This window comes from Doryrhamphus excisus, chromosome 1 (assembly GCF_030265055.1).
Source record: "Doryrhamphus excisus isolate RoL2022-K1 chromosome 1, RoL_Dexc_1.0, whole genome shotgun sequence".
Classification (NCBI taxonomy): domain Eukaryota; kingdom Metazoa; phylum Chordata; class Actinopteri; order Syngnathiformes; family Syngnathidae; genus Doryrhamphus; species Doryrhamphus excisus.
The window spans coordinates 13,475,209-13,501,693 of NC_080466.1; the positions used below are offsets into that span (position 1 = coordinate 13,475,209).

The window sequence follows — 26,485 nt, forward strand, 5'->3', positions numbered from 1 at the left end:
TTCGATGAGTTTCTAACGTTCATTCATTCATTCATTTTCTACCGCTTATCCTCACGAGGGTCACAGGGGCTGCTGGAGCCTATCCCAGCTGTCTTCAGGCAAGAGGCCGGGTGCACCCTGGACTGGTGGCCAGCCAATCACAGGGCAGTTTCTAACGTTGAACAATATAATTACATTTTTTAAAAATGGTCATATAATGTTTGTAAAATGTCACTTATTAGCATGCATCATGAATAAATACAACAATGTTAATAAAAGATAATTTAATGAAAAAACAGTTACAATGCTAAAAACACACAATAGCAAGACAATTTCCAGCATCCTGTTACCTGCATACACACGTAAAACAGTATTTCTAAACATGAAAAAATTAAAAAAAACACCATACACAATATAGGCAGAGCTTAGATTTTTTGAAAGTTCACAGTTAGTGGAAAAGTGCATCTACATATCTATTTCTCTAACTGATTCAATCAGTTGAAAGATGTCCTCGGGTATCTCATCCTAACCTGCCAGGTGGAGTGATGGAATCACCCGCCTTTCCTTAGTATAACACAGTTGAATTCAATACAAGTATGACATATCAGCTCATCTTGTCAGGCCACGTTTCCAGTTAAATGCCCTCCATGTTTGCATGCCGAAGAGTCTCAGCGGGTGGAGTCCTGCAAAGGAACACAAGAGGAAGACGCGTGAAGATGTAACCTCTTGGAAGACGAGAGGCTCAGCCAGTCTCACACTCACCTGGCTTGCAAGTCTTCTGGAGGGGGTTCGTCTCTGCTCGTGGATGCACTGCAGACGGGTGATGATGAACTTCTTGTCTTCTCCCTCCTGGTCAGGGAGGACATACACAAACCTTATGAAATGACATTCTGATGGTGACATACAATATAACATAGTCCGACATACATTTTCTATTTGCTCTTGCAGTAAGCTGATGATCTTCCTCTGCCCATCCACCACCTGGCTGTGGAAATAGATGACGATCCTGGTGGGATAAGATATCCTGTGTCAAATATGCTTGGCCTCACTAGCCTGACAAAGTCACATGATGAAACACATGTTTATTAGGGATCGATCGATATGGTTTTTTGGGAGCCGATGCCGATACCGATTTATTTCCATCACCCTTAGCCGATGGTCGATTTAGCTTGGGCCAATATTTGTGGCCGATACTGCTTTTGATCCCTCAATTTACATGAAAAAATGACCGTGATAACAAATATTACAGGTCTCATGTTTAAACAAATATTTATTGAAATGTAAACACTGAACACAGTAGGATTCAGCTTTCTAAAACACACATTTAAACGGCATTATCAACTTAAGGAATAAATATTCAACCATGTGCAAAACATTTCTGTCGTTTAAATTTATCTAGCATCAATGTCCTCCGCAGCATGAAGCGTACCCCCCCCCCCCCCCCCGCCTCCACACACATAAACACATCACACTGACACAATTTAGTACGATATATAAAACATTTCTCTCATCATTGAAGTTTGTGTTGTGCACGAAAGAAAGACCCCTCTTAAGCAGACACGGCTGCTCCAATTTCTTCTGTGTGTGTGTGCATGCTCGGAGAGAGCGCACACACATAACACGACACGCATTTAAAGTTGCATAGTTGTTCTGCTCAACTAGTGAGAGTGCTTTTATTCGTCTGTTGCGTTGGTATGTGATGTTTTTGGGCATTTTTGTTGTCACACCATGACTTAAACTGTTAGGCCTAGCGATCACCCAGTGAAATGTGATGGGCTTAGTAAAGTGTTAAAAGCAAGCTAACTCTATTACTTGTGAAAACGTGCCCTTGATGTGATTCAACAGTGGGGGCCGGGTACCGCGACTACGTGCGTTGCGGGGTCCTCTGCCACCGGGGCAACACAAAGCTGCCCCGGCGGATGCCAGACTGCAGTGGAAAAATACATTGGCGAACCCACGTGCGTATCGGCCCATACCGGTATAAGGAAAAAAACGCAAATATCGGCCAGCCGATGTATCGGTCGATCCTTAATCTTTATAATATATAAACATTCCGTGCGTTTGTACTAACAAGAAGATGCCTGCTCCCACAAACAGGAACACCGGGTGCTCCACCAGGTAGGAGTGGGCCTTGGCCAGCAGAGATAAATTGGGATTGTGATGTTCCAGATCCTCCACCCAGCGTTTCCCCGCCTGAAACATTGTTTTGAGTGTCCGAAAGGGGCCGCATGACGAGGAGGGCGTGATACTGGAGAGAAGAGCATGAAGTGAGGAGTGCTTCAGTCTTCTGCATCATCATGACGCCCTCATCCCGGGTTGGAATGGAACATGAGTTTACCTCCACATGGTGTATGTGACACACACTGAGGCCCCAAGGAAGGAGGGGAAGCAGAGGAGCGTGATGAAGGTGGTGGTCATCTGGCTGACTCTGTACGGCCGCCTGGGGGCCTGACAATTCATCATGACACTCTTCTGTGGTGAGAAGATGCACAGGTGTGGCTCACAACATCTCACATTTCCCAATTGTTGATGAAAGAGAGTGTACCTTCTTGATGTAAAACAGCAGCAGGAGTTTGAGGAGCTGCACTGCAGGCAGCAGAGGAGTAAAGAGAAGGCCCAGCCTGAAGAAGACAACACCGAATGTTAAACACAAAGCGTGAATTCAAGTCCATGGTGCGGGTGAGTTCAGAGACAAGAGTGGTACCAGGCCAGGGTTTGCCCGTAGATGAGATCGAGCACATTCCGAGCAATATCAAACACTGGTTTCCTCCTCCTCTTCAGCACCTTCTCAGAAAACAACCTGCGGACAAGCAGGGGGATACAATCCAAACACTGTGTGTGTACACATACACTTTGTCCATAGGTTGCTTCACACTTCTTGCATATTGGCACTAAAAGCTCATGTTAAGAATGACCCACCTCCAAAGAAACTCTCCAAACAAGGTGTCTAGTAGTGTAAAGATGAAATCCATTAACAGGAAGCGATACAGTTCCTGGCCAACAAAACTCTCCCAGCACTGAGGACGATATTTTCAAAAGGAGATCATATGCCAAAGAAAGCCAAGCTAATTTCTTACCGTTGTGATCATTTGCGTTACCTGGAGGCCAATACTGTTTGGATCAGCAGCCACCCGACCGAGCCAGTGGTAGCAGAGCACTCCCAGCACGCTCACTTTCAACATCAAGTTTCTAGGAAGAAGAAAAACACATTCGTCACTCATGGATGGCTCTCTTCCTTTTAACAGTCCATGCGTGCCCTGCTTGTACCTGTTGATGGCAACATATGTGCGCACAGAGGGTGACTGGTAGTCTTCCATCCAGGCGGCCAGGTTGAACATGGCAGGCAGCAGCAAGTTGATGAGGGACACAAGCACTGGGAGCGCCAGCAGGCTCGCCTCGCTCAACAACGGGTTCGTGCTCACACTGCGAGAACTTTGCTGGAGGTTCTGTCGAGTGACAAGTTTATCTGGACAGGGCTCCTTTACTTGGGATATAAGCAAGAGTTTAATGTACAAGCTAGTTGAAGCACTGTCTCGGTTACCGTATGTAAAAAATAGTGCCCAAAAAGAGCATCCACGCAAGCGGCGAGGCACAACTGTATATGATTTCTTATGGGAAAAATTGATTGGGTTTTTGTCTGACCTTATGGAACCAATTAATGATGAAAACTGAGTTTCCACTGCACTGAAAGTACTTAGTATTTATATCTATATTGTGCAGTTTATTCTAGGCTTACACTGTATTATCATTGTCACTCTGTGCTACCATTTAGTATGTAGCAGTACATGGCTGCTTATCGACATGTGATGAAACTTCAACCACAATGTAATATTTAACTCACGCAATCCGAGCCGTCCCTCTCGGTACTGGCCATTTGTGATGCTTTTGACTGATTTTTCAAGGCACACAGAAAATTATGCTCTTGGCCTATATTCAATGTGTAACCTTCACGCAACAAGCTTTTCACTTCCTGGTTGCTGCACAGAGCTCTTTTACAGGGCAAAGATGCAGGCCAAAATGCACTTAAAACTGCCCATACGTGCTCTCTGCTATTGTGGTGTTGCATCATCACCTCTTTGGGCCTCTCTCGCAAATAAACGTAGGGAGCAAGCGGTCGGGTTGAAAAGCGAATGTGTTAATGATGGACCCAAAGAACCGTTGCCACCTCACCTGGTGCATGTAGTCAGAGAAGTAGTAAATGCTCAGCACACAGGCGGTGGTGCTTGCTATGCAGATGGCCCAGGCCAGACTGTGGACCGCCAGTCTCCACAGCTTCTGCCACACGGTGTTTTTGGAATGCTTATGATTGACCTCTGCTATCAGCTCCTGTGAGGACAGAGAGAGAGACATGAGAAACTGTTGGAAATGGTGTGGGTGGGGGGGTTTGTTTCTTGTACCTTGAGCTGGGTGCAGATATTCTCAGACATGAGTTTGACTGAAGTTTTCTTGATAACATTGAAGTCCCAGCAGCAGAAGGCTTTCAAGGCCAGGTTGTTGTGAGATTTGTCAATTCGGAAGCTGCGACCAAATGACTTTGACATGCTGGTGGGACATAATAAGCATACTATATTATAAGCATGTACTATATTGCATGCAGTCTTCACTATTCCCTCTAAAGAGTGCTATATTGTTACAGTCTATGTTCAGAATTACATTTCCCTCTCAAGACAGTGTACCTGTACACAAGGATGATGCAAGTGATAAAGAAGGCGGCGCAGATAGTGAAGAAATAGGCAAGCGGCATCTTGTAAGGCAGATGTTTCAACGTGCAGTCCAGGCTGGTTGTGTTGGATGCAGACATATGCTCCCCCCCGCTCTCACTTTCACTCCTGCAGCTCATCTGCAGCGTGTAGTTACAGTAGTATCCATAGTACATCACTGTGTCTGAGAAATAGCCCTGAAACATCATGACATGCACAGCAGTGTAAATATTCATTACCAACAGCTAACACTGGCAAGGTTAAATGTCTTTACTACATAACTCTCTCGTTTGTCAATAAGCAAGTTCACGCAAAGTAGGATTCCTTATTTATAAAAAGGAATTTTTTGTAGTTAGACCATAGAAAACCTGTTTACCACTTTCTAAATACCTTCTTTACATTAGAGCCCACTAGACATGAAATAACACCCCTATAGTAAACTTTACACTTGTCTTGCTTGCCCAATATAGTAACCTAAAATAAGACATAAAGGACATAGAAAACTTTTTTCACAACCTTTTAAAATAGCTTTTCACAGTATTAGAGCCCGAAATAAATACATCAAATAACACCCCTATAGTCACCTCTACACATGTATGGCCCAATATATTGTTATGGTTATGATTTTATTTCATTTGAACATGCATCAGATTACAATTGATTGCATCACATAATCAGTTCACAGTTCCACATGTCCAAAAGGAGTAGGAAGAAGCAAAGCTTATTAAATCCTACCCCTCCATCTGGTACTTTTACAATCAGTAACTGTTACATTTGTTCACTTCCTGCTCTCCATAATACAGTTTAGGGTTTGTTTTTTTTAAATAATGCACCTCGTACCGAAGTACAAGGTGATATGACCATACAATGACATAATGGGTACCATAGTAAATGTCAATATAGTGATATATATAGCACATCATGACTGGTTCAAGTCATGACTGGTTCATACAGTAACATAAAATAAGACAAAGGACATAGAAAACTTTTTTTGCAACCTTCTAAATAGCTTTTTACATTATTAGAGCCCTATAGGCATGAAATAACACCCCTATAGTCACCTCGACACATGTATTGCCCAATATGGTCAACCTCATAACAGAAAATTGGACGTGTATGACACAAAAAGCTGACTTTCTAAATACCCTTTTAAAATATTATTAGAACGCTTTAGACATGAGAGCTGGCGTGGTGTAGTGGTTAGCGTTCTGGACGCTAAACAGGAAGGAAGAGCATCCGGAATATAAAGTGCTCAAGCCAAAATCAGTATGCGGATCAAAATAAAGCTCCACTGTGGCGACTCCATAATCAGGAAAAAGACGAAAGAAAATTAAGAAGAACACTTTGGACATGAAATAACACCCCATATAGTCACCTATTTTGCAAGCATGCAAAAATGCGACACACATGGCAAAATGTTGGAGGAGAGAGTACCACAACCTACCCAGCATGCCTTGTGGCAATTGGCTGTGTGGTAATTTTGGCATGGGTATTTTGCATAGATATGTAATCGTATGCACACATGGTGCGGTAGGTAGGTTACGCTATGAATCACAAGTATGAAAACTGGCGAAAATTGGCGATGTACTCAAAATAGTTCATAAAAACAGCTTACGGCTCCAGTGAGGATCTCCAGTCCAGTGAAGTTGCGTCCGCCACCAGACTGCGGCGGGGGGTACACCGCTTGAGGCAGCACCAAGAGCGCACAGGTCACCACAAAGAGGAAGAGGTTGAAGAAGAGCAGGGTCTTGAGGAACAGGAAGTATGAGAGGACTCCGCTGCCGAAGCGGCCACTGACCCGCTTGAGTGCCTCTTGCCACAGCTGGAGGGAGTGCAGGAAGGACAGCGAGCTGTACCAACTCTGTCTCACCGCCTGAGAAGAGGAGGCAAAGGTTTACCAAGATTCAAGTACTGTAAAGACACAAAATGTTGATTTTTTTTTTGCTAAACACAATTTTTTTCCACCTGGTCAGTGACCATGACAACTGTGAGAGTCCTTGTTACGCCTACATTAACTACAAGGAGGTGCTGAATAAATGCCACTTTGCTTTTTCATGGTTGTCTATGGCCTATTATTCATGAGAAAATATGCATATTTAAGCATACAAATTTGTAAATGAAGAGAAGAAATAGACGAGAGATACTAGAGAAGGAAATAACTCACGATGATGATGTAATATTTGAGTCGACTGCAGCAGGGGATCTGACTTCCAGACAGTGTCCGTCTCTCCTTCTGCAAAGCTAACCTCCTGCACACAAGCACCGTACCTCGTATAAGCCATTGAAAAAGAAAGGATAGTCATATAACCTGATCAAACGCTGCACTTACCGGAGTTCACTCTTTTCTGCCACGCTGAGCGGCATCGCTTGGAGCATCCTGACTCTGTCGCTGACCGACAGGTTTTGCAAATTATTCACCAGACGTTCCCGTTTATTTGCTAAGACACACACACAGGGAGAATTGGTTTGTATTACACGTGCCTAACAGCCAGAATAGCAGGAGCGCACACCATGCAAATATTACGTGTTTTCTGGACTAGAAGTCACACATTCAATGGTTTGGTTGGTCCCGCGACTTATAGTGACGACTTGTATATCAAAACATCCATTTTCTATGGCGCTTATCCTCATTACTGTCACGGGTATGCTGGAGCCTATCCCAGCTGGCTTTGGGCGAGAGGTGGGGTATGGACTGGTGGCCATATAGACAAACATCCGTTCACACTCACATTCATACCTAGGGACAAGTTAGAGTTGCCATTTAACCTAACATGCATGTTGCAAATTTCCCCACTGAGGGACGAATAAAGGCAATGGATCTCCTGACTGTGTGGCCAACATGCAAACCACTCGCTCACCGTGCGGCCCGTATCAAAATATATTAGATATAGAAAATATAAAAGTAAGACTGCCAAATGATTACAACTTTTAATCAAATTAATCACACTTTTTAAAATGAATTAATCATGATTAATCATTTGCCACAATGTGTGAAATATGTCAATTTTTGCTGTATTTTATGAAAAGAAAGATGGACAGGACACAATGTATAATAATAAATATAAAAAATAATAAATAAATATGAAATAATATAAATATATAAATATAAAAAATAAATATAATAAATAAATAGACGTTATTATATTATAGTTTATTATCTTATATATTATAATATATAAGAATAAATATAAAAAATAATAAATATGTATATATTCATTTTATTAAACGATATAAAATGTATTCCATTGAAATCAACCTCAAAGATAGTACACGTGAAAATGGATTTGCCTAATACTAGCACATTTGAAATCATACTTGAGCCATGTTGTCAGAAGCCATGAGGGTTGTGTTCAAAGGCACATATTGTTTTTTTTTTTAGTTGAAATCACTGTTTTTGAGTGTAAATGTATTTTCGGAGATTTCCAAGCATGCTGAAATGCAGCAAACTGAACTCGCGCAGTAGAGTTATGTTAGTGAGAGACAAATTACTGTTTTTCTTTGTCTTTCTTTTTAAATCTATTTAGACCACACCATATATGCATAATAAACATGTTGTGATTTCACTTTTTCATGTCAGTGAATGCACCTCGCTGTCGTCTAGAGAAAATTAGGAAGTCTTGTTCCCAGGACGAGCAGACTAGAGACGTGTTAGTGAGTTGAAGATACATCCAATATATGGGTCGGAATTGCACTGCTGTTGATGTGTTAAGGTCAGAGTGAAGTTATTACAGTGGCAGACCCTGCAGGGCCTTCTGCTGTCAGAACAGAGAGATGTGGCTTGACATGATGCTCATGCGTTAATCATTTTTAAAGATTTTGAAAGATTTTTAACACAATTAATGCTGCTGACGTGCTATTTTTGACAGCCCTAATCATAATGTAAATACCATTTAACAAGTTGTCAGATGTTAATTCAGACTGACGAACATGAACCAACTTGAACTTGTGACAACTATGCAGCTCCTGTAGCCCTGTGATGTGGAATGAGATTGGGAGCTCGGTGAACTTGCTTACGGGTAATTTGTTCATTGGACTTGTTGGCTATGTTAATTTAGCCTTTTCAGCTTCCCAGGTACGTATATGCTATTGTGTAACTGTGTTAAGTAACAAGGTGTTATTTCAACATACAGGATACCTATTCAGCCTGTGTGTATGCTATTGTGTAGTTGAATAACTTGCCTTTCCGGATTATGAATGTCTGCTCGTGGTCTTGCATGATGCATTTTTTGACTGATGTGACTCTGGAGCGACAGTAAATAGTCCAAAAATTCGAAACATTCCTTCTCACCCTCTACGTCTGTATTGTCCGTCTCCAAGCCATAACCTCGTATGCTGGGTCTGGCCGAGCGTGAGAAGTCTTGGATGGAGGGTCTGCTCTGCCTGTGCCTCCGAAGTTGCATGGTCCTGTTGTAGTACTGCGAGATGATGGCTCCCCTGCTGCGGCCTAAAAGAGCACCAGTAAACATGCTAATGCTATGTTCCTCCACAGGTTTCTGAGTGGAGGTCAACATTAAATGGCTTACATAAACGCCACAGATTAGCTCTGTATTTTTTATGCATACATAACATGTCTTGTTTTTGTGGGGCTAACCAATGGTACGACTGGGCATAGAAGACAGGATCTTCAAGGTGGCTGAAGACCATCGTTCGCCAGTGGAGGGGTCAACCACTCTTTCATCATCCTCCCATCCAAGTGCCCGTCTCTGCTTCCTCCTCTCCCTGAACTCAGGTCCAGGGCTAGACAGGTGGGCCACATTATCTGAGGAATCAAAATAAAACAACCCACAGTATGAGGAAGGTGTAGTACAGGTACTAAGGTGGTAAGTGGTAGTCTTTGTCTGACCTTGACTTTCCTCATCTAGTTCTTTCTGTAGCTGCTGCAGCTCAAAGGCATCTCCCAGGCCTCCGTTGTAAGTCTGCTCTGCGATCAGCTGGTTGAATGAGTCATGAACGCCTTCCTCATCAGCCAGGCTCCTGACAGCAGGATACACAGATGTGAGTGTGTACATAACTGCAGGAAACAGAGCTATAGGTTGTGGGATAGAGGCTGCAAAACTCAATATACCCAATAGAAAGACAGACACACAAGTTCAGACCTTAGATAACACTACACATGTAGGAATATGAATGAGACCGTAACCGTCTATCACTTTTCCTGGTCAGCTTTGCAGGGGAAGCTGGGGCCAATTGCTGACAGTTTCGGTCACTTTCGATGATTGGATGGGAGCAAACAATTCAATACGGCGACATAGACACTCAGTATCTTAGTACAATGGTTGTCTGATCCGTGTGAATAACAGTGCATGCCATTGTCATGACTTGCACCAATAGTGTGAGTGTGCATGCTATGTTGCATAAAGACATGAAATAGCATTGAAAGCTAATATATTGTGTGTCCTTCATTCTTTCACTATGCTTTTTGGTAGTGTGAGCTACAGGGCCAAGTCTCCGGCTTCCAGGGTGATGGTGTCCAGTCGCTGTTTGGGCTAGGTTTCACCCCTGTGGAGCATCACTAGGCATGCTTCCAGCTGCAACACCTCACCGGGGTGCTGCACTGGAGGTCAGGAGAACCATGGAGAACAGCAGTACTCAGTTCCAACACCATACATGTACTCAGAAACACATCTCTCTGTCCGTCTCCACCATGCTACAGTGATATTCATTCACAAACTCTTCACATCAACACAACAAGAAGCATGTTGTAGATCAATGGTTTTCAACTGATGGGTCGCAACCAATGCCTGTGAATGCACCTCATGTCCTTGTCTGCGCTATTTACTTGCTACCCTATGCAGCTGTGAGGTGCGTGCATGTTTCTGGGTGACTGAGTGCGAGAGGAAGTATGTGTCATCTGTCTGACACACGGCTGCAGATATCTGCTGGAGAAGAGCATGCCATAAAGAGAGCATCTCGCTGTGTTGAAAATATTCTCTTAAATTTTAACTTGAAAAATTCACTCCGTTTGGGTCGCCACTTGTTACTGAGGGGCGATGCTGGGGGGTCCCGCAGCCACACCAGTTGAACACCACTGTTGTAGATGACCATTGGATGTCAAATGAGTAACAACAACTACTAAAGTTCATCCAAGCAAGCATCTATTTTCCACACAAACACAGGGATGACTAGATGGTCCAATTCAACTGTGTATTAGAACATTCTATTCTTACTGCACTGCAATTGAAAAGGACAATACCTGTAACTCCAACCTACAGCCTTGTTCAGAGGCATTGCAAGGAGGCATGCAAGAGACATTGAAAAGAGCAGTTATCGAATTGTATTTGTGGACATAAAGGTACAATGCAAGTGCTGTGATTCAGCCATGAAGATGCTTTGCATGCATATGGCAACAAAGTCACCAATAAATAGGTAATAATATGATTAGTGGCGCTAATGAAACAAGGCAACTCCCTGATTGGTGAAAATGGCCAAACGTGAGGCTCTGTGCGCAACTATAGGCCAGTTTGAAACAAGCAAACAAAGCCTTAGCATGACGACAAAGACAATGTCAAAGAGCAACACGGTCCAATCATCTTTTGTTCCCAAGTCTCCGCCCACTGTTGGGCAATGACAGGTGAGCTTCAGATTACACCCAAGACTACACTGAGAACATGAAAAGAAGAAGTCCCACACTCACTCCAGTCCAGCCTCCATGAGCGGGTGGCCCAGGTCAAAGTTAACATTCCGAGCCATTCTTTTCCTGTGCATCTGCGGGTTGTTGACACCCTCACCAGCTCGTAGAAATAGACTCCACTCCCACCATGACACAGACTGCTCTACCTGAGAGGAGGAGACACAAAAGAGGAGAGGCCATGAGCAGGCTACAGCATACTACTTTGGAATCTGGAAGCACAGGTCGTGACTTGCAGTGGGAGGTCTATTTCAACCTGTGGGTGACTTTTAATGTGACCATGTCAGAGAATATACCGGTATATATTTACTATATTTGAAGGGAAAAGCCGAAAGAGAAGAAAGAAGATATATAATAATATAATAAGGCTAGCATGAGTTACCAAGAATAGTTTATAGTTCAGGGGTCAAACTCGAGGCCTGTTTTGTGTTTGCCTAGTTGTAGACCCCCCTCCGTGAATCACCACCTTATCATGGTGGAGGGGTTTGAGTGCCCGAGTGATCCGAGGAGCTATGTTGTCTGGGGCTATTTGCCCCTGGTAGGGTCTCCCAAGGCAAACAGGTCCGAGGTGACGAGACAGACCAAGAGTGATTCAGAAGACCCATAGAATAAAAATAAGAGGAGGAACCATACCTCGCCCGGATGTGGGATACCGGGGCCTCACCCTGGAGCCAGGCCCCGGGGAGGGGCTCGCAGGCGAGCGCCTGGTGGTCGGGCCTTCCCCCGTGGGGCCCCTCAGCCTCCCTGGGAAAGTCTATTCCAGGGTGCTGGAGAGAAAGGTACAACCGTTGGTCGAACCTCTGTTACAAGAGGTCCAATGCGGTTTTCGTCCTGGTTGTGGAACACTGGACCAGCTCTACACCCTCACGAGGGTGCTTGAGGGTGCATGGGAGTTTGCCCAACCAGTCTACATGTGCTTTGTGGATCTGGAAAAGGCATTCGACCGTGTCCCTTGTGGTGTCCTTTGGGGGGTGCTCCGGGAGTACGGGATTGGTGGCGCGCTACTATGTGCTATCCGGTCCTTGTACAAACGGGGCAGGAGTCTGGTTCGCATCGCCAGTAGTAAGTCGAGCCTGTTTCCGGTAAACGTTGACCTCCGCCAAGGCTGCCCTTTGTCACCGATTCTGTTCACAATTTTCATGGACAGAATTTCTAGGCGCAGCCAAGGTGTTGAGGGAGTCCGATTCGGGGGCCTTAGAATCTCATCTCTGCTATTTGCAGATGATGTGGTTTTTATGGCCTCTTCGGGCTGTGACCTTCAGCGTTTACTGGGACGGTTTGCATCTGAAGCGTCTGGGATGAGACTCAGTACCTCCAAATCAGAGGCCATGGTTCTCAGTCGGAAAAGGGTACGTCTCTTCAACATTGCGTGGAAGTCAGGAACAGTACCTTTGAATTTGCAGACCGGGGTGGTGTCAATTATGCCAAACTAAACTTGACGCCACGTGACGGAGCTATGAAAGTGTGCTCGGCGCCTTGTGGTGCTTTGGTTGGGAGCAGCTGGGCGAGAATACTATGGGGTTGACATAGCCGCTAAATAAAACCTTTAGGGAGTGAGGGCTGGACTGCCAAAACTAAGAGTCTGGACAAATACAATTTAAAACACGACGAGGCTGCACAAAAACATACCTATGCGTAGACGTAGTTCGTCTGTGTCTCTCTTTACTGTAAATGTAAATCTAAAAATCCTCTGATTTCAGCCTCTCAAATGTGGCTTTTTAAAATTTCCTTCATGAAAACAGAGCTGTTATTTTTGTGTTTTAGGCTAAAACATACAGTTTTTCACACACACACATCAGCTTTGACGGTGGAAAAGGGTGATGGGCATTTTGGGCTTTTTCTTGATAAGTTGCAGACAAAACCACTGTTTGGTTCATGCTGATTTCGTCCGTCTAGGGCAGGGCTCATCATTTACTGCCCTCGGCTGTTTTTTAATAGGCCAGCGGCACACTCACACAGTATAATCCAATACAAAAAAAATGCAAAAATGTCATTTTATGGTTCAAATCTCCACTAGTAAGCATCATCAGTATTCGTCAGGAAGGGCATCCAGAATATAAAGGGCTCAAATCAAAATCAGTATGCAGATAAAAAAAAAATCTGCTGTGGCGACTCCGTAATCAGGAAAAAGCCAGAAAAAATAAGAGAGAAAAGTCTAAAAGAAAAGGGAATTTTTTGCAGAATAAACTTGTAATATTATGAAGAAAATTGATGTCATTTTAGTAGCATTAAAAGTCAATAGAAACAAACAAAAAGTTGTAATTTTGGAAAAATTGGGCTGGGAGAAAAGGTATGATATTATGGGAATACATATAAAAGTCATAATATTTCTAAATAAAATTGACAAAGATTATTACAGCACAAAGATTATAATTAATATATATAATAATATATATATATGTATTTTTTTTATTTAAATAAAACAACCACAAAATTGAGGGAACAAAGAGCAAAAACGGATGTTCATATTAATAATAGACTTTTTTTCCCAACTTCTTAGCACATCTTATATTACAAAACTACAAAGCAGTCCTTGCATCCCTTTATTGTTCAGTATGTGGCGCACACTGGAAAAAGTTTGGACAACACTGTTCTAGGGCCGAACAGAGTACTCGATCAAACACGAAGCTTCAGATTAATCCACTAAAGCAAATAATTGTTAGTTTGGAGTGAGTGAGTGTGCCGTGTTTTTGGTACATTTGCTACCTGGGCCTTCAGTTTTTGACAGCCAGAAAAAACACTACAATACTGATAATAAATGTGCTGTTGCAGGGTTTCCAAACACGGCCGCCCATGTAGAGCAATAGCCTCGCGAGCGATGCGCCATACTGGCGTTTAGAGAGAGGGGGACTCCAGCACATTAAGTACGATCGCAACAATATTTGATCAATACAAGTCCCCTTAAATTGAAATACACCGTCACCAATATGGCTGGCTTGCTGCTAGTAGCTTCAATGCTTGTAAAATTATCGCTCAGCCAAATGTGAGGAGCGTAACTAGAAATGCTCTGTGATTAAATTTTCAGACAACTACACTAAGCTTAGGTCCTGCTGAAGATCTTCCAGTCTGTGAACGAACATGCTGTGGTTTATTGTTACATAAACCAGAGGGACAAAGTGATCTGGAAAACCAAACAAGGTATCAACGCTCAGTCGCAGGTGTTTCTTACAGTGAGAGACAGGAGGACACGGAACAAACTGCAAAAAACCCCACCCACCCACTCCATCGGACAATAGAGGGGCAGCGGAGCTCATTCTCTAACAGACTCCTCCAGTTCCGTTCCCACAGTGAACACTATAAGACATACAGGACAGGACACATTCAATCTATCCATCAATCCGTCTGTAAAAGATCACTCATAATGGCACTTTATGGCACTGTATTGTACTGTCTGTCCTTCTTTGCATAAAGTGAGCATAACTTCTAGAGATGGTAAAATGACCTCAAAGCCTTGAGTTCTGTGTCAGACGTCCTGAATCACACTGCTTCAAAACAGTGCTTCAGAACTTGTATTGTTCTGCAAATATCATGCAACCGATTACGTTGGAAGTGTAATGCATCACAAACAGTGGTGGCTGTCATTGTTTGACAGTTTATTTTGGCGCATATAATAACCAACCAATAACCGCAACTTGTGCATATAATAACCACCCAGCTATTGAACAATGTTGGCTTGTGTTCCACTCCGTTTCGTGACATCTGCCCTGGGCATATTACATTGATATGGCAACACATCCATCTATCCATCCATTTTCCTCCGCTTATCCGTGTCCTGGTCGCGGGGGCAGCAGTCTCAGTAGGGAAGCCCAGACTTCCTGGTCCCCGGCCACCTCCTCCAGCTCCACCGGGAGGACACCAAACCGTTCCCAGACCAGCTGTGAGACATAATCCCTCCAGCGTGTCCTATAGGTCTGCCCCGGGACCTTTTCCCGGCTGGGCATGCCCAGAACACCTCACTCGGGAGGCATCCAGACAAGATGCCCGAGCCATCTCAACCGACTCCTCTCGATGTGAAGGAGAAGCGGCTCTACTCTTAGACCCTCCCGGATGACTGAGCTCCTCACCCTATCTCTAAGGGTGAGTCCAGCTACCCTACGGAGGAAACTCATTTCAGCCAACACGTGGATTTCATTTTATATGTGTTGCCATATAAAATGAAATCTTATTGGACAAATTAATCCAACATACACAAACACTACTGGAAGCAGTGCAGCCACATGACGCTAGGAAAATAACTGACTGCTGTATACAGTTTAATGGAACAAATGCTAAAATTTAAGTTGTAAATGTATGTCAGTGCTTCTGATAGTGACTTACAGTCGAAATGATGATGAAAGCATAACATAAAACGAGGGGAATCAAGAAAAGAGTTTCCAAGCAAGCAATAAGACAACACAATCATGAAAATAATCTTCACTGCTGGGTCAGCACCCACAAGGCATTGTCACACTGCCTATTCAGCCTTCCCACAACTTTTGGGGGAAGAACATATGCAGCCCTAACTTTCTGCATCTCGCAAAAGATTCTTCACCGTTCAAAGTTCTGAACGAGTGACGAAAAACAAACAACAGAAGAAAAACAAACACGCACCCATGTTGGCTTCACTTGCAGCTTTGTTGTTGCTGTCAGCTGTCGTGAGCTTCGTTAGTTACCGTATTTGTTATATGCAGTGGGGCTTGAATGAGGTGAGCAAAAGTTTGGAACGTTCGGTGTGATGACGGATGTTAAGTGTGGTAGCATGAATGACGGATAATGGAAGAATAATGCGGAGCATCTAGTTAAAGGGATTCCAAATGATTCACTCACCAGTCGGCTTCCAAAACGCCTCGACAGCAAAGACGCTCCACAATCACAGGCTCGCTTGACTCTTGAGAGATGAGATTGGAGACTCAGTAGCCACTTCCGTAGCACACCATGCGCGGGCTTGGCCGCCATTATAGGAAGCAAAAGCCAGAAACATTGCATCGTGAACATGCCCTTGGCACACTGTTCAGTCATTAATTGCGCTAATAGACGGTCCAAAAGACCAGCTGTGTCATTTTTTTAAATTGACATCTACAAGTATGTAATATTTATGCAGTATAATGGATATTTACACATTTATATACTGTACGTACATATATGGACTCTGCTTAGTACATAACAATCATTAATTTCATTAAAGTGTAAACACTTTATTTTACACTCAGCGCGAGTGAATACATTGCACAGTGTTGTGCGACTGGCCCCGCCCAGCTCTTGGGCTTACCAACGTGGCGGACTTTGTGCTCCATGGCGTACGACACTCTCTTACCGGTAAAACAGTCTCGGTAATCCTATGTCTTTGGTCTCTGCTAAATCTGTCAATCAAAACAGTGATCACACGCCATTACACAGCATGGGTGGAACCATTGTCGTTGAAGGGGTATAAAGTTTCTCCCGTTTCAAAACCTCTTCAAATTGCAACAAACAGCGAACAATTTTTCATTCATTTAAAAAAGACTTAGCCGTTTAAAGATAATATTCACTCCAGTCCATACTGATGACGAATATTTTTCAGCATGACACATGACTGCCAAAAGTTACCTATGGATTTACACCACACTCAGAGTGGTTACACCCAAAGCGTTTCTTGTGTTGTGCAATACAAGCAATGCTAAAGGCTAACTTGTATGATCACAATGTAATTTTTCCTTGCAGTATCACAATTATTTAGATAACAATAGTTATTCTTGCAACATTACCATTATTATAGTAACATTATTCTGATCCGTTCCCAACCTTTTGACGATAGCCTTGGAAAATGACTGCTGATTTTTCAGTTTTTGCTGTTTCAATTTTTTTCCTTTTAAATTTGAATGTTAGAATGTGCAGCCAGCGAGAAGGTGGAAACAAGCATGCAGCGGAAAAGGGCAGGAGGATGGTACTATAACAATGTATCACAAATCATTGTTTGTTTTGCATCAAGAATCATATATAAATTCATGAGAATAAGGTCCTAAACTTACGAGACAAAAAAGTAGTACATTTCATAAATCATAAATTTACAAGAATGAAGTCATAATGTTATAAGAATAGAGTTGTAAATTTACCATAACATTAATTGGCTCCAGACCTGGACATTTTTGAAAAATTACAATTCTTTATTTATATTTGAGATAGTTTCATAACTAGCGTATATAAAAGAAAATAGCAAAGCCCTGTTTTTCACCATTTTCTAAATACACTTTTTAGCATGACTAGAGAACTCTAGACATGTAATAACAACCCTATAGTCCCCTTTACACTCATTTACCCAATATAGTAGACATAAGAGAAACGTCATTAAAAAAACCTGTTCACCACCTTCTAAATATGTTTTTGTTAACATGATTAGAGCCCTCTAGACATACCTAATTTAGTAGACATATGAGAAAATAAGACACAAATATGATTAGAGCCCTCTAGACATGTAATAACGCTCATAGTCACCTTTACACTCATTTTACCCAATATAGTAGATCAGTGAGTCCTAAAGTGTGGGCCGCGGTCCTCTGGTGGGCCGTGGTGGTACTGCAGGTGGGCCATGAGAGGTCATTAAAATATGATTCATTTTTGCATTATATTAATGCTGTTAATATTATTTTTGTATTATTTTTATTGTAAAATATTTATTGCACCACTTAAATAATATATTTATAGGCCTAAGTAATAACCTATTGAGTGTTGTTGACCTGTCACAATATTTTAGGAACCTTATACAGTTGGAACGTAGCTCTCTGGTCATCATGCCAGTCCTGAATGCAGTTTGAAAAGTATGAGAATTAATTCCGTCTTGTGTGTACACCACAGATTAAAAGTTTGGGCTTCATTTAGCCCCCTGCTCCCTCTTGATTCCTCCTGAATCCTTATAATATTAATAATAATAAATGATAATAATAATAGTAATAATAATATATTAGTATATAACTATAATATAATATTATACATGATTATTATTATTATTAAGTCCTCAGAACACACATTTCTCCTATGTACTGTTTATAGGACAAAGGTGGGCCGCAGACATTTATTAGATTTTCAAGTGGGCCCTGAGTTGGTAAAGTTTGGGAACCCCCGGAGTAGATAAAATATGTAAAAAAATGTTTACAACCTTCTAAATACACTAACATGATTAGAGCCCTCTAGACATGTAATAACGTGGTTATTTTTAACACCTTTACACTGGTATTACTCAATACAGTAAGCATAAGAGAAAATAGCCCATATAAGCCATAGACCTGTATGTTAACGTTGGGAGACTTCCTGGTTGCTGTTCTTTTTTTTTCAACTTCCTGTTCTGACCACTACTTCCTGCGGTCGCTATTGTCTCATCAGTGTAACATTACTGACACTTAGTGACGAGTGTAGAATACTACATATGATCACAACATCTGTTGTCTTCCGAGTATCATGTTTATGTTTGGAAATGTTTCATTTAGGCAAAAAAATAAATAAATTAATTAATTTGCTTGTGGATTTTGGACTACTTTTGGACACTACTGAACAGCATGATTTATTGAAGTGGCAGATTAGTCGTTGAGGTAACAGACTGAAAATGTAGGGTAGCAGTTTGCATGTCTAGAGATGTCAGGAGATAATATCCACTGGTTTTATGGGCTCTGTTAGAGTTTGTGCTTCTTCAGTGTCATCTTAACGTCCTACGTGTCAAATTGAAGGAGATGCTGGTTATAGGGTTAGGGTTAGGGTTAGAGACCTCTTGGCTGCCAAGAGGTGCTTCAGTTTGCGGCGCCTGATTCCCTTCAACCTGTCACATACAAGCTGATGAGGGATGGTCTCCTGATTGACACTTCCACACATCTCTAAGGGGCAAGCCAGCATCGTTCTCCCTGCAGGTTACCGTGACATCAGAGGGGATGTACTACTGTGAGGCCGACACTGAAGGGAGCACAGGAGTGAGCAACGACATCAGACTAAGTGTAGTTAGTGAGTTGCAACCTAAAAGAAGGTCATCAAGGTTCTCCTCTCTTACTTTACACTTTAGTCCAGTGATTTTCAACCACTGTGCCGCGGCACACTAGTGTACCTTGAGAAACCGCCAGGTGTGCCGTGAGGAATTATCCAATATCACTTTTTATAATTAACATTTATTAATCATCATTTGCAAATATTATGTCAATAGCCATTATGTCAATAGTATACATGGACCCAAATATTCCAATTGCATTTGGTTTATTTGCTCAAACGGAAAGAATTGAACAGGGATGGAATATTCCTTTCCCCAATCCGATTGAGGTATCTTGTACCCGCTCAAACGGAAAGTTGTCAGGGTGCGTTCTTCTTCATGGTGTTTTTCTTCTTCTGTTGTTTATTGGTGGTTGGCAAGCAGCTTTCGTGTGCATTAGCGCCATCTGTGAAACAGAATCTAAACCCTTCTATACTTTATTCACAAGTCCAGTTTTATTAAAAAAGAAAATATATATCTATATAAAACATGTCCTGAGTTTAATTATAAAATATTAGCAAGATTGAATTTGTTCTTTTACTGTTTAAATTCATCCCGGGTGCGTTCTTTCAGCGAATGCTCAGATATGACGTAACACGCAGATCCAGACCTTCTTCAGTTTTAAAAATGGAGGCGAGCAATCGGCACTGGACTAAGCAAAGTTTGTTTTTGATTCAAACTAAATTTCAAGACTGGACAGTCGAAAAACTGTAAATACAGAGTTATTCCAACAAGTGAAAGAAAAACTTGGGGAAGACGGTATCACGTGATGTTGATGTTTACGTTTTACTGCGCATGCCCTATTGACTCCTATTGATACCTATTGATTCTGGTTGATTTTCACAGCGCATGTAGACAAGAGATTGGAATATTCCTTTCTATGGATACCATTGTTTCCCGAAAGGTCATTCGGAAAGAGAAAAACTCGTCATGTAAAAACATGGCTACTGTCGAGTGTCTGTGGTGTAAAAACTGGCAGAGCAATGTAATATTGGTCCGTGTGGCAACACCTACCTTGTTCCTCTGATAGACTTATTGATGCATGTGTGAGGTCATGGTGACATTTTGTAACATTTTTGGTTAGTGGTGTGCCACAAGATTTTTCCAATGTAAAAAACGTGCCGTGGCTCAAAAAAGGTTGAAACACACTGCTTTAGTCTATCTTTCAAAACCAAAGATCTCTCTCTCCGTATTCAAAGATGGAGGGAGTTACCGTGGTAACGTGACCTGCTGGTCGTCAAGAGGAACCCCTCCGATCAACTTGTCCCTCACGGTGGACGATAAGGTTGTGGCTTCTCTACTAGTACGCGAGTCTCTCAGTGCCTGGTTCAGTGTGGCAGTGGTGCCTCGGCTGGATGTGGGCGATACTCTATGCTGGGTGAAAAATGAGGTGCAGGAGTTGAAGAGTGAGCCTTTGACACTGGAAGTAGGTACGAGGCACTCACGTGAGGGAAATGTCCTGACATTGTCTTACTGACTTGTGTCCTCCATATCATGTCCAGTGCCAGTCGGAGGCGATATTCACGTGGAATTTGAATATTTCTACACAGCTGGTTCCTTACTCGCTGCAGCCAGACTGACGTGTCATGTCAGTCAAGGGTCTTTTCCTTTAGTCTCTTGGCTTTTGAACGACTCTCCTCTTCCCTCTGAGATGCGAACTGATTCCCATCATTATGCCTTGACGGACTGCAGACGTACTCTTATCCTGGCCAAGCTCCACCTCCAACAGTTAGGGTATTACCGATGCAGTGCCTGGCTGGAGAGTGGAGCTGTCCTAATCCAAGTGAAAGGTGGAAATACAAATATACTACAATCTATGGTTTCATTCGTACCGTTTGTGAAGTCATGACAGTGTTTGAGCAGCTCTCTCATTTGCTTACCACTGATCTTGATCATAGTCTGTTAACTGTTTACCCACAGTAAACCCACATAAACACAGAGAGGTTATACTTTGCCTCCAGTGATGGGAATAACGGCATTACTTCAGTAGCGGGTAATCAAACTAATTACTTTTACTGTCAGCATAACCCCGTTACTCGACCCTGTTTTTTCATCTGTGTGATTTTGACAAAAATCAGATCACATTTGATGGTGATTTTAAAAGGTTGCTTTTTTATCTGAACCATCCAAAAGGATCAGATACTTTTTCATACCACTGTAGTTACTTTTGTATAGCAGAGTAAGTCAGTAACTTTTTTTTTCTTTTTTTCTTCTTTTTTTGAGAAGTAACTATAACTAATTACTTTTTAAAAGTAACGTGCCCAACACTGCTCGCCTCTCTCTTGAAATCAGCTGGGAAAAGCTCCAGCATACAACCCTAGTGAAGATAAGATGGATGGATTTTTATTCTTGGTTTTTGTATGATATTACACCTGACTAACAAGTCTGATTGCCTTGTACTGTAAATTGAGCTGCAAAAGTTTTGTGCATTTGTCTTCCCGTTTAGACGTGACACCTGACAACACAAACATCAGCAAGTAAAAAGCTCATCTATATATTTCCACGACTACAAAACAGCTTTACAGAGCATAAAAGACACACTAACCCTTCCTGTCATCTCCAGATGTGAGCACAGAGATGATCGCCATTGCATTCTGCCGCTTTCTTTGACAGTTGGCAGTGTGTACATGATGACTGACCACAGACAAGGTGTGTGTGTGTGTTAAAGGGGACCTATTCGGCTCATTTTTTGACCCTTTGTATTGAGTTGTGGACTCCTATAACCAGTACAGAACACTTTCTAGATCTTCCAGAATCTGCACCTATTCCAGCTGTATTTCCTTGAATTTGTGTTTCCTGCCAAAACGGTCTGTTTTAATTTATTCCTGCCACGGCTCGCCTCCAGGCACACCCACTCAACTGTGATTGGTCACACTCCCAAACTACTGACTGACTACCACAAACAACACTTTCTAATACAGTGGGTATAGGAGTTGATTATAAATTAATAATTAATTAAGTCTTTGGAGAGCTAATTGAAACGTGTTTAGGAGATACTGAACTTCTGGCTGGAGACTTAAAGAGTAGGCACCACTGGTGCTCCTCCAACCTCGCCTGCCCGAGGACGGAGGAGCACTCATTGTTAGACCCACTTTGTCAGAAGCACTGCCGGTGCCAAGAAGATCAGGAGTACCGGAACGCGAGGCCACTGCGTCCACCTCCCCTGCCTGAGGAGGAGCACTCATTGTCGGACACACTTTGTCAGAAGCCCAGCGTGCTTTGGGGTATTGTCTATTAAATAAGTAGCTGTTAAATTGCTTGTTTTAAGTTAGTTATTCTTCCACACAACTAGCCTAGTCCGTTTTAAATCTATCTATTGTGTTGATATTTGATGGGTTTTTTTCATGACACCGTGACTGAGACCATTGTGCTGAGCAATCATATACTGTGTTTTCTTAACGGTGAAATCATGGCTAATAGGTACTTTGTCTTACTCTGCTGGAGACTGCTGAGAGTAGACCGAGTTGCCGACCCCTGCCCTAACCCTAACCCTTCTCCGGGGTAGAGCTTGGTTTCATATTGATAGGACTTACCGTTCTTGAGATACCTACCCTCTAACTCTGGATCTCCCCACAGCGATACCTGTACATGGTACTGTTTTAATTACAGTGATTGCAATAATTCATGATTTCATTTTTACTGACAATTGTCATGTGTATCATAAATGTGCCTATGTATTATGAGTTTCATACTTGTGAAATAGCAAGTCAACAGTCACATCACATTAGAAAATTCCATTTAATCTGGAAAAAAGCAAACATTGTCCATTTATCTGTTGGCTGCAGACGCTAACTTCATAAAAGGTCAAAGGAACTTTTTCCCCAATTAGAGAAGAAAGTGTGATCATGTGACATACAACTTCCGGAAGTCCTTCCTGATCTCGGTTGTCAGCAGCTGCTGAAGGAGAGGACGCATTTTAGACTGTTCCCAACAAAAGAAAAAAAAGAAAGCTAAGTGTAGGTGGTGCAGGAACTTAGAAGAAGATAAGGAACAAAGTTTTTAAATTTTTTTTTTGAAAACATATTAAGCCTTTCTAGCCACATGACTATATTATGAAACGCCGATCAAACATTCAGCCTTCTAGACAAACATTTGGATCATCAAGTGGAGAAGAAAATAGACTCTTACAGCTAAAAATAGAATTTTAAAGCACAAATAGCCCCAAAAGATAGAAAGCTTTCTTCATGGTCTTATAGAAAAGATCTGTGGCTTTTCTTCTGCCCTTCAAAAAATAACTTCTTCTGTGTGTACGTTGGTCGGTGTGGATTCCAAAGCGGTGCCAGGAGGAAGTTCAACATTGCTGAGCCACAGTTTGCCCCGTCGACCATCAGAACCTGTCCCTGTTCCTGGCTCAGTACCTGGTCTGGTACTCGTGGTGCCACCTGTTGAAGTCGTTGTAGAAGAGCACAATGCTGCCCGACGCCATGCCTGTGATGATGCACCTGTGTCCAGCCACACAGGTACACAATTAATTTTTCATCCCAATGTCACACACACACACACACACACACACACACTGTTCTAAAACACAACAAGAACATATGGATATGAAGGGATATATGACCCAAAAAGGCACAAACATCACAGGTCAACACTTGTCCATAATGTGTTTCAGCCTCACTGTTCTTGTCATATGTCACAGCAAGAACATGAACATGATTGATTTTAAAGAGGTATGCATCTCATAGGTTGCCAGCGTTCCTTCTCGCTCAGGGGTGTCAAAAGTGCTGCCCAGAGCTGTCTTTTATTGGCCCACAGCGAAAAGTAGTAATAAAAAAAATAAAACATAAGTTGCCGTAATTTCCGGTGTATAAGCCGCTATTTTTTTTTCTAAAACCTTAAACCTAGCTATCATGTGCTTACCTTTGGTCATGTGACATGGCCATGGAGCGTATACCGGCATCGCAGCCAGGATATGTGAACATCCGCCGGAGGTCGTGCACCTGCAGCACCGAGATGACACCTCCGTCGCCGCCCGTCAACAGATACTGGCCATCACGGCTCAGCAGCATCGCCTGCAAGGGACAAGCATGTTGCTAAAAAACACGATCATATACAGCTGGCTGTCTTGTCAGTCTTCCCCGCTTGCTACAAACATGTCTTCCTGCTGCGAGGCTGACATTTTACTCGTCTGTGGATCACAAATCACTCAGCCGCATGACGAGACGCTTTTATGTCTTGCAGGTGGCCTCGACAAGACTCGGCAGAAAAAAAAGCCAACATGTGTGTCGAATCAAAACACCATTCAATGACGAGAAATGAAACCTGAACTATCCTTTAATCAGCACAGGCTTCTTTTTGTGCCGAATTTCTGAAACGAAGAGTTCTGCCGCCACCCGGTCATGACTGAGTGTTAGAATGTCCACTCGCTCTGTTTGTATGTGGACGTCATGTGTGGGCATCGTCGTCGTGCAATGATGATGCGTCTCTGTGGAAGCAGTCAGTTCTGTCGCCCATCTATCTTGTCAACAGCGAGTGACTCTCAAAAATGTTAACACAAAACATGTTTTTATAGTTTGCAAAAATCCCACTTTTACTAGTCTCCAAGCTACAACACAAATTAAAGAGGTCAGGGTGGATCAGATATCAGATGGAAGAAAAAATACAATGAAAAAAGCTAGCTCGATTACCTCCCACACGGCTGTAAACATAAATCAATCCAGCACATGACCCCCCCCACGCCCCGAAAAACAACAGGTTTCTCTATAAATGCAAATCAATGATGAATGAACATATCTTAGATTGTTGGCAAAGACACAATACAGTATGTCCTCTTCCTGTTATGCCATGACTTCTTTGTTGAATTCAAGAGGGTTTCTGAACTTCATGAAACTTCAGCTTTCTTTGGCTCCATTTTGGCTTACTGAGGTCACTGGAGTGGATGTTGCTTCATCCCCCCACTTATTATTTGGAATGGATTTACCAATGAAGCAATGGAGTCCATGACTGGCCCAGGTAGGAGGCCGCAGGGGCGCGACTATAAATCTGTCCTTGGATGGCGGACGTCTCGGTTGCTTGGCAGGAAGCCAAGATGGCCTTGTGGGCTCTTATGACTTCAAAATGACTCCAGAGGAAACGTATTTTCCCTTACATGAAACGCCCACGTTTCAGTTGAATTCCAGGTTGAAAAAGTTGGATTTATGGTGCTGTTAACGCCCCTCCCTCCCTTACGTGGAAGCTTAGCAGTGCTTCCTTCCATCAGTCACATGACTCTGCTGTCCCATCACAATGGCGACCTAAGACCTGGTCTCTGCTGGGCATTCAGTCCATCTTTCCATCTGCTCGTCCCCAAATCATCTTCCATGCGCTCGCGGCAAGGACCGGACAAACTCACTCTCTCCTGAACCCCCACTAGGGGAGGGGCCCCCCACAAGATTGATTCTGGAATGTTCACCCGTGCAGTAAAAAAACAAAGAGGTGGAGCCACGGGGCTAGGTAAGGAAGGAGAGATGACTGTCACAACCACGGCTAGAAATGCCGGAATCTTAACGCTGTCTGACAAGGTTGCCGGTTAACAGCGCCCTGAAGGAGTCAAAACCAAGTGCACTACTGGGATGCAACCAACAGAGGCCCTGCTTATTCCATCTTTAGTTATCATTTCCACATTACAGGTGGAATTGCCAATAACAGGAATAATAGGAATCTACAGTTGAACGACAAATCTGGCAGAAATTGACATAATGTGAATGAAATGCTCTCATGAGGAGAAGGACCCCAGCATAGCACAAATTCATGACGGCAGCTCCTCACTAACAGGCGACCAAGCTCATTTCACAGTCAAGAGGCATTCTCAACACACTTCTGGCCTTCAAAATAACAGCACTGTATGCCACATCTTGACTAATAGCTTACATTAATAGCTTACATTAATAATGCAATTGGAAATGCACGGGTGACTACATCTTTCTTAATGACAAACAAGGGCATTAGAGTTTGTTTAAGTGTAGCCAAGTGTAGCAGTGTGTGCAGACAAAAGTTAGCCATACTGGGCTAAATTGGCCATTTATTGCATTAATAAATGTAAGGATTCATGCTCTATGCTGTATTACTCTATGCGAGTAAAATAAATAAGTGTGAAAGGTAAAAAACACAATTTATATATGTATATAGGAAGGAAATTACTAATTGATGAAACAAATGTTCCTGCCGAGTCCAGCTATAGCACCAAAGTCAGTTAATTTATTTGATTTGTTTCCTCCTTCACGTCAGTCTACC

The 26,485-nt window shown here is 42.6% G+C and overlaps 2 protein-coding genes across 11 annotated transcripts in view; both read right to left on the reverse strand.

The window, feature by feature from the left end:
* Positions 1-264: 264 nt before the first annotated feature.
* tmc6b (transmembrane channel-like 6b) lies at positions 265-16,257 on the reverse strand. 2 transcript variants are annotated; one of them, XM_058091105.1, is made up of 21 exons: positions 16,114-16,257; positions 11,314-11,456; positions 9,523-9,653; positions 9,271-9,438; positions 8,968-9,123; positions 7,009-7,117; positions 6,844-6,928; positions 6,295-6,552; positions 4,656-4,876; positions 4,377-4,521; positions 4,150-4,305; positions 3,247-3,425; positions 3,078-3,168; positions 2,899-2,996; positions 2,684-2,779; positions 2,525-2,600; positions 2,318-2,451; positions 2,051-2,227; positions 907-985; positions 742-828; positions 265-662 (listed from the first exon to the last, which is right to left on the reverse strand). In XM_058091105.1, exons 1-21 carry the CDS (start codon positions 16,240-16,242, stop codon positions 648-650), a joined length of 2,733 nt encoding a protein of 910 aa, XP_057947088.1. In that variant the 5' UTR covers positions 16,243-16,257; the 3' UTR covers positions 265-647. The 2 variants fall into 2 exon arrangements, with proteins under 2 accessions (XP_057947088.1, XP_057947096.1); XM_058091113.1 differs by lacking the exon at positions 16,114-16,257 and adding an exon at positions 15,898-16,100.
* A 6,732-nt stretch (positions 16,258-22,989) lies between these two features.
* lrba (LPS responsive beige-like anchor protein) overlaps positions 22,990-26,485 on the reverse strand; it is a 140,701-nt gene continuing 137,205 nt past the window's right edge. For 7 of the 9 annotated variants that reach the window (XM_058091551.1, XM_058091550.1, XM_058091547.1 and 4 more), the window contains 2 exons: positions 24,134-24,285; positions 22,991-23,712 (listed from right to left, as the gene is read on the reverse strand). In XM_058091551.1, the coding sequence (XP_057947534.1) occupies positions 23,622-23,712; positions 24,134-24,285 (243 nt within the window). In that variant the 3' untranslated portion in view covers positions 22,991-23,621. Of the gene's footprint in view, positions 23,713-24,133; positions 24,286-26,485 lie in introns of all 9 variants that reach the window. The other 2 variants (XM_058091546.1, XM_058091554.1) reach the window with 2 other exon arrangements.

Excerpts from the sequence above, each read along its gene's own strand:
- tmc6b (XM_058091105.1), bottom strand. The coding sequence starts at position 16,242 with ATGGCGGCCAAGCCCGCGCATGGTGTGCTACGGAAGTGGCTACTGAGT. Across the intron at positions 986-2,050 it reads GTGGGAGCAGGCATCTTCTT|GATCGTCATCTATTTCCACA; the intron begins GTTAGTACAAAC and ends TTATCCCACCAG. Across the intron at positions 829-906 it reads TGCAAGAGCAAATAGAAAAT|GAGGGAGAAGACAAGAAGTT; the intron begins GTATGTCGGACT and ends CTCCCTGACCAG.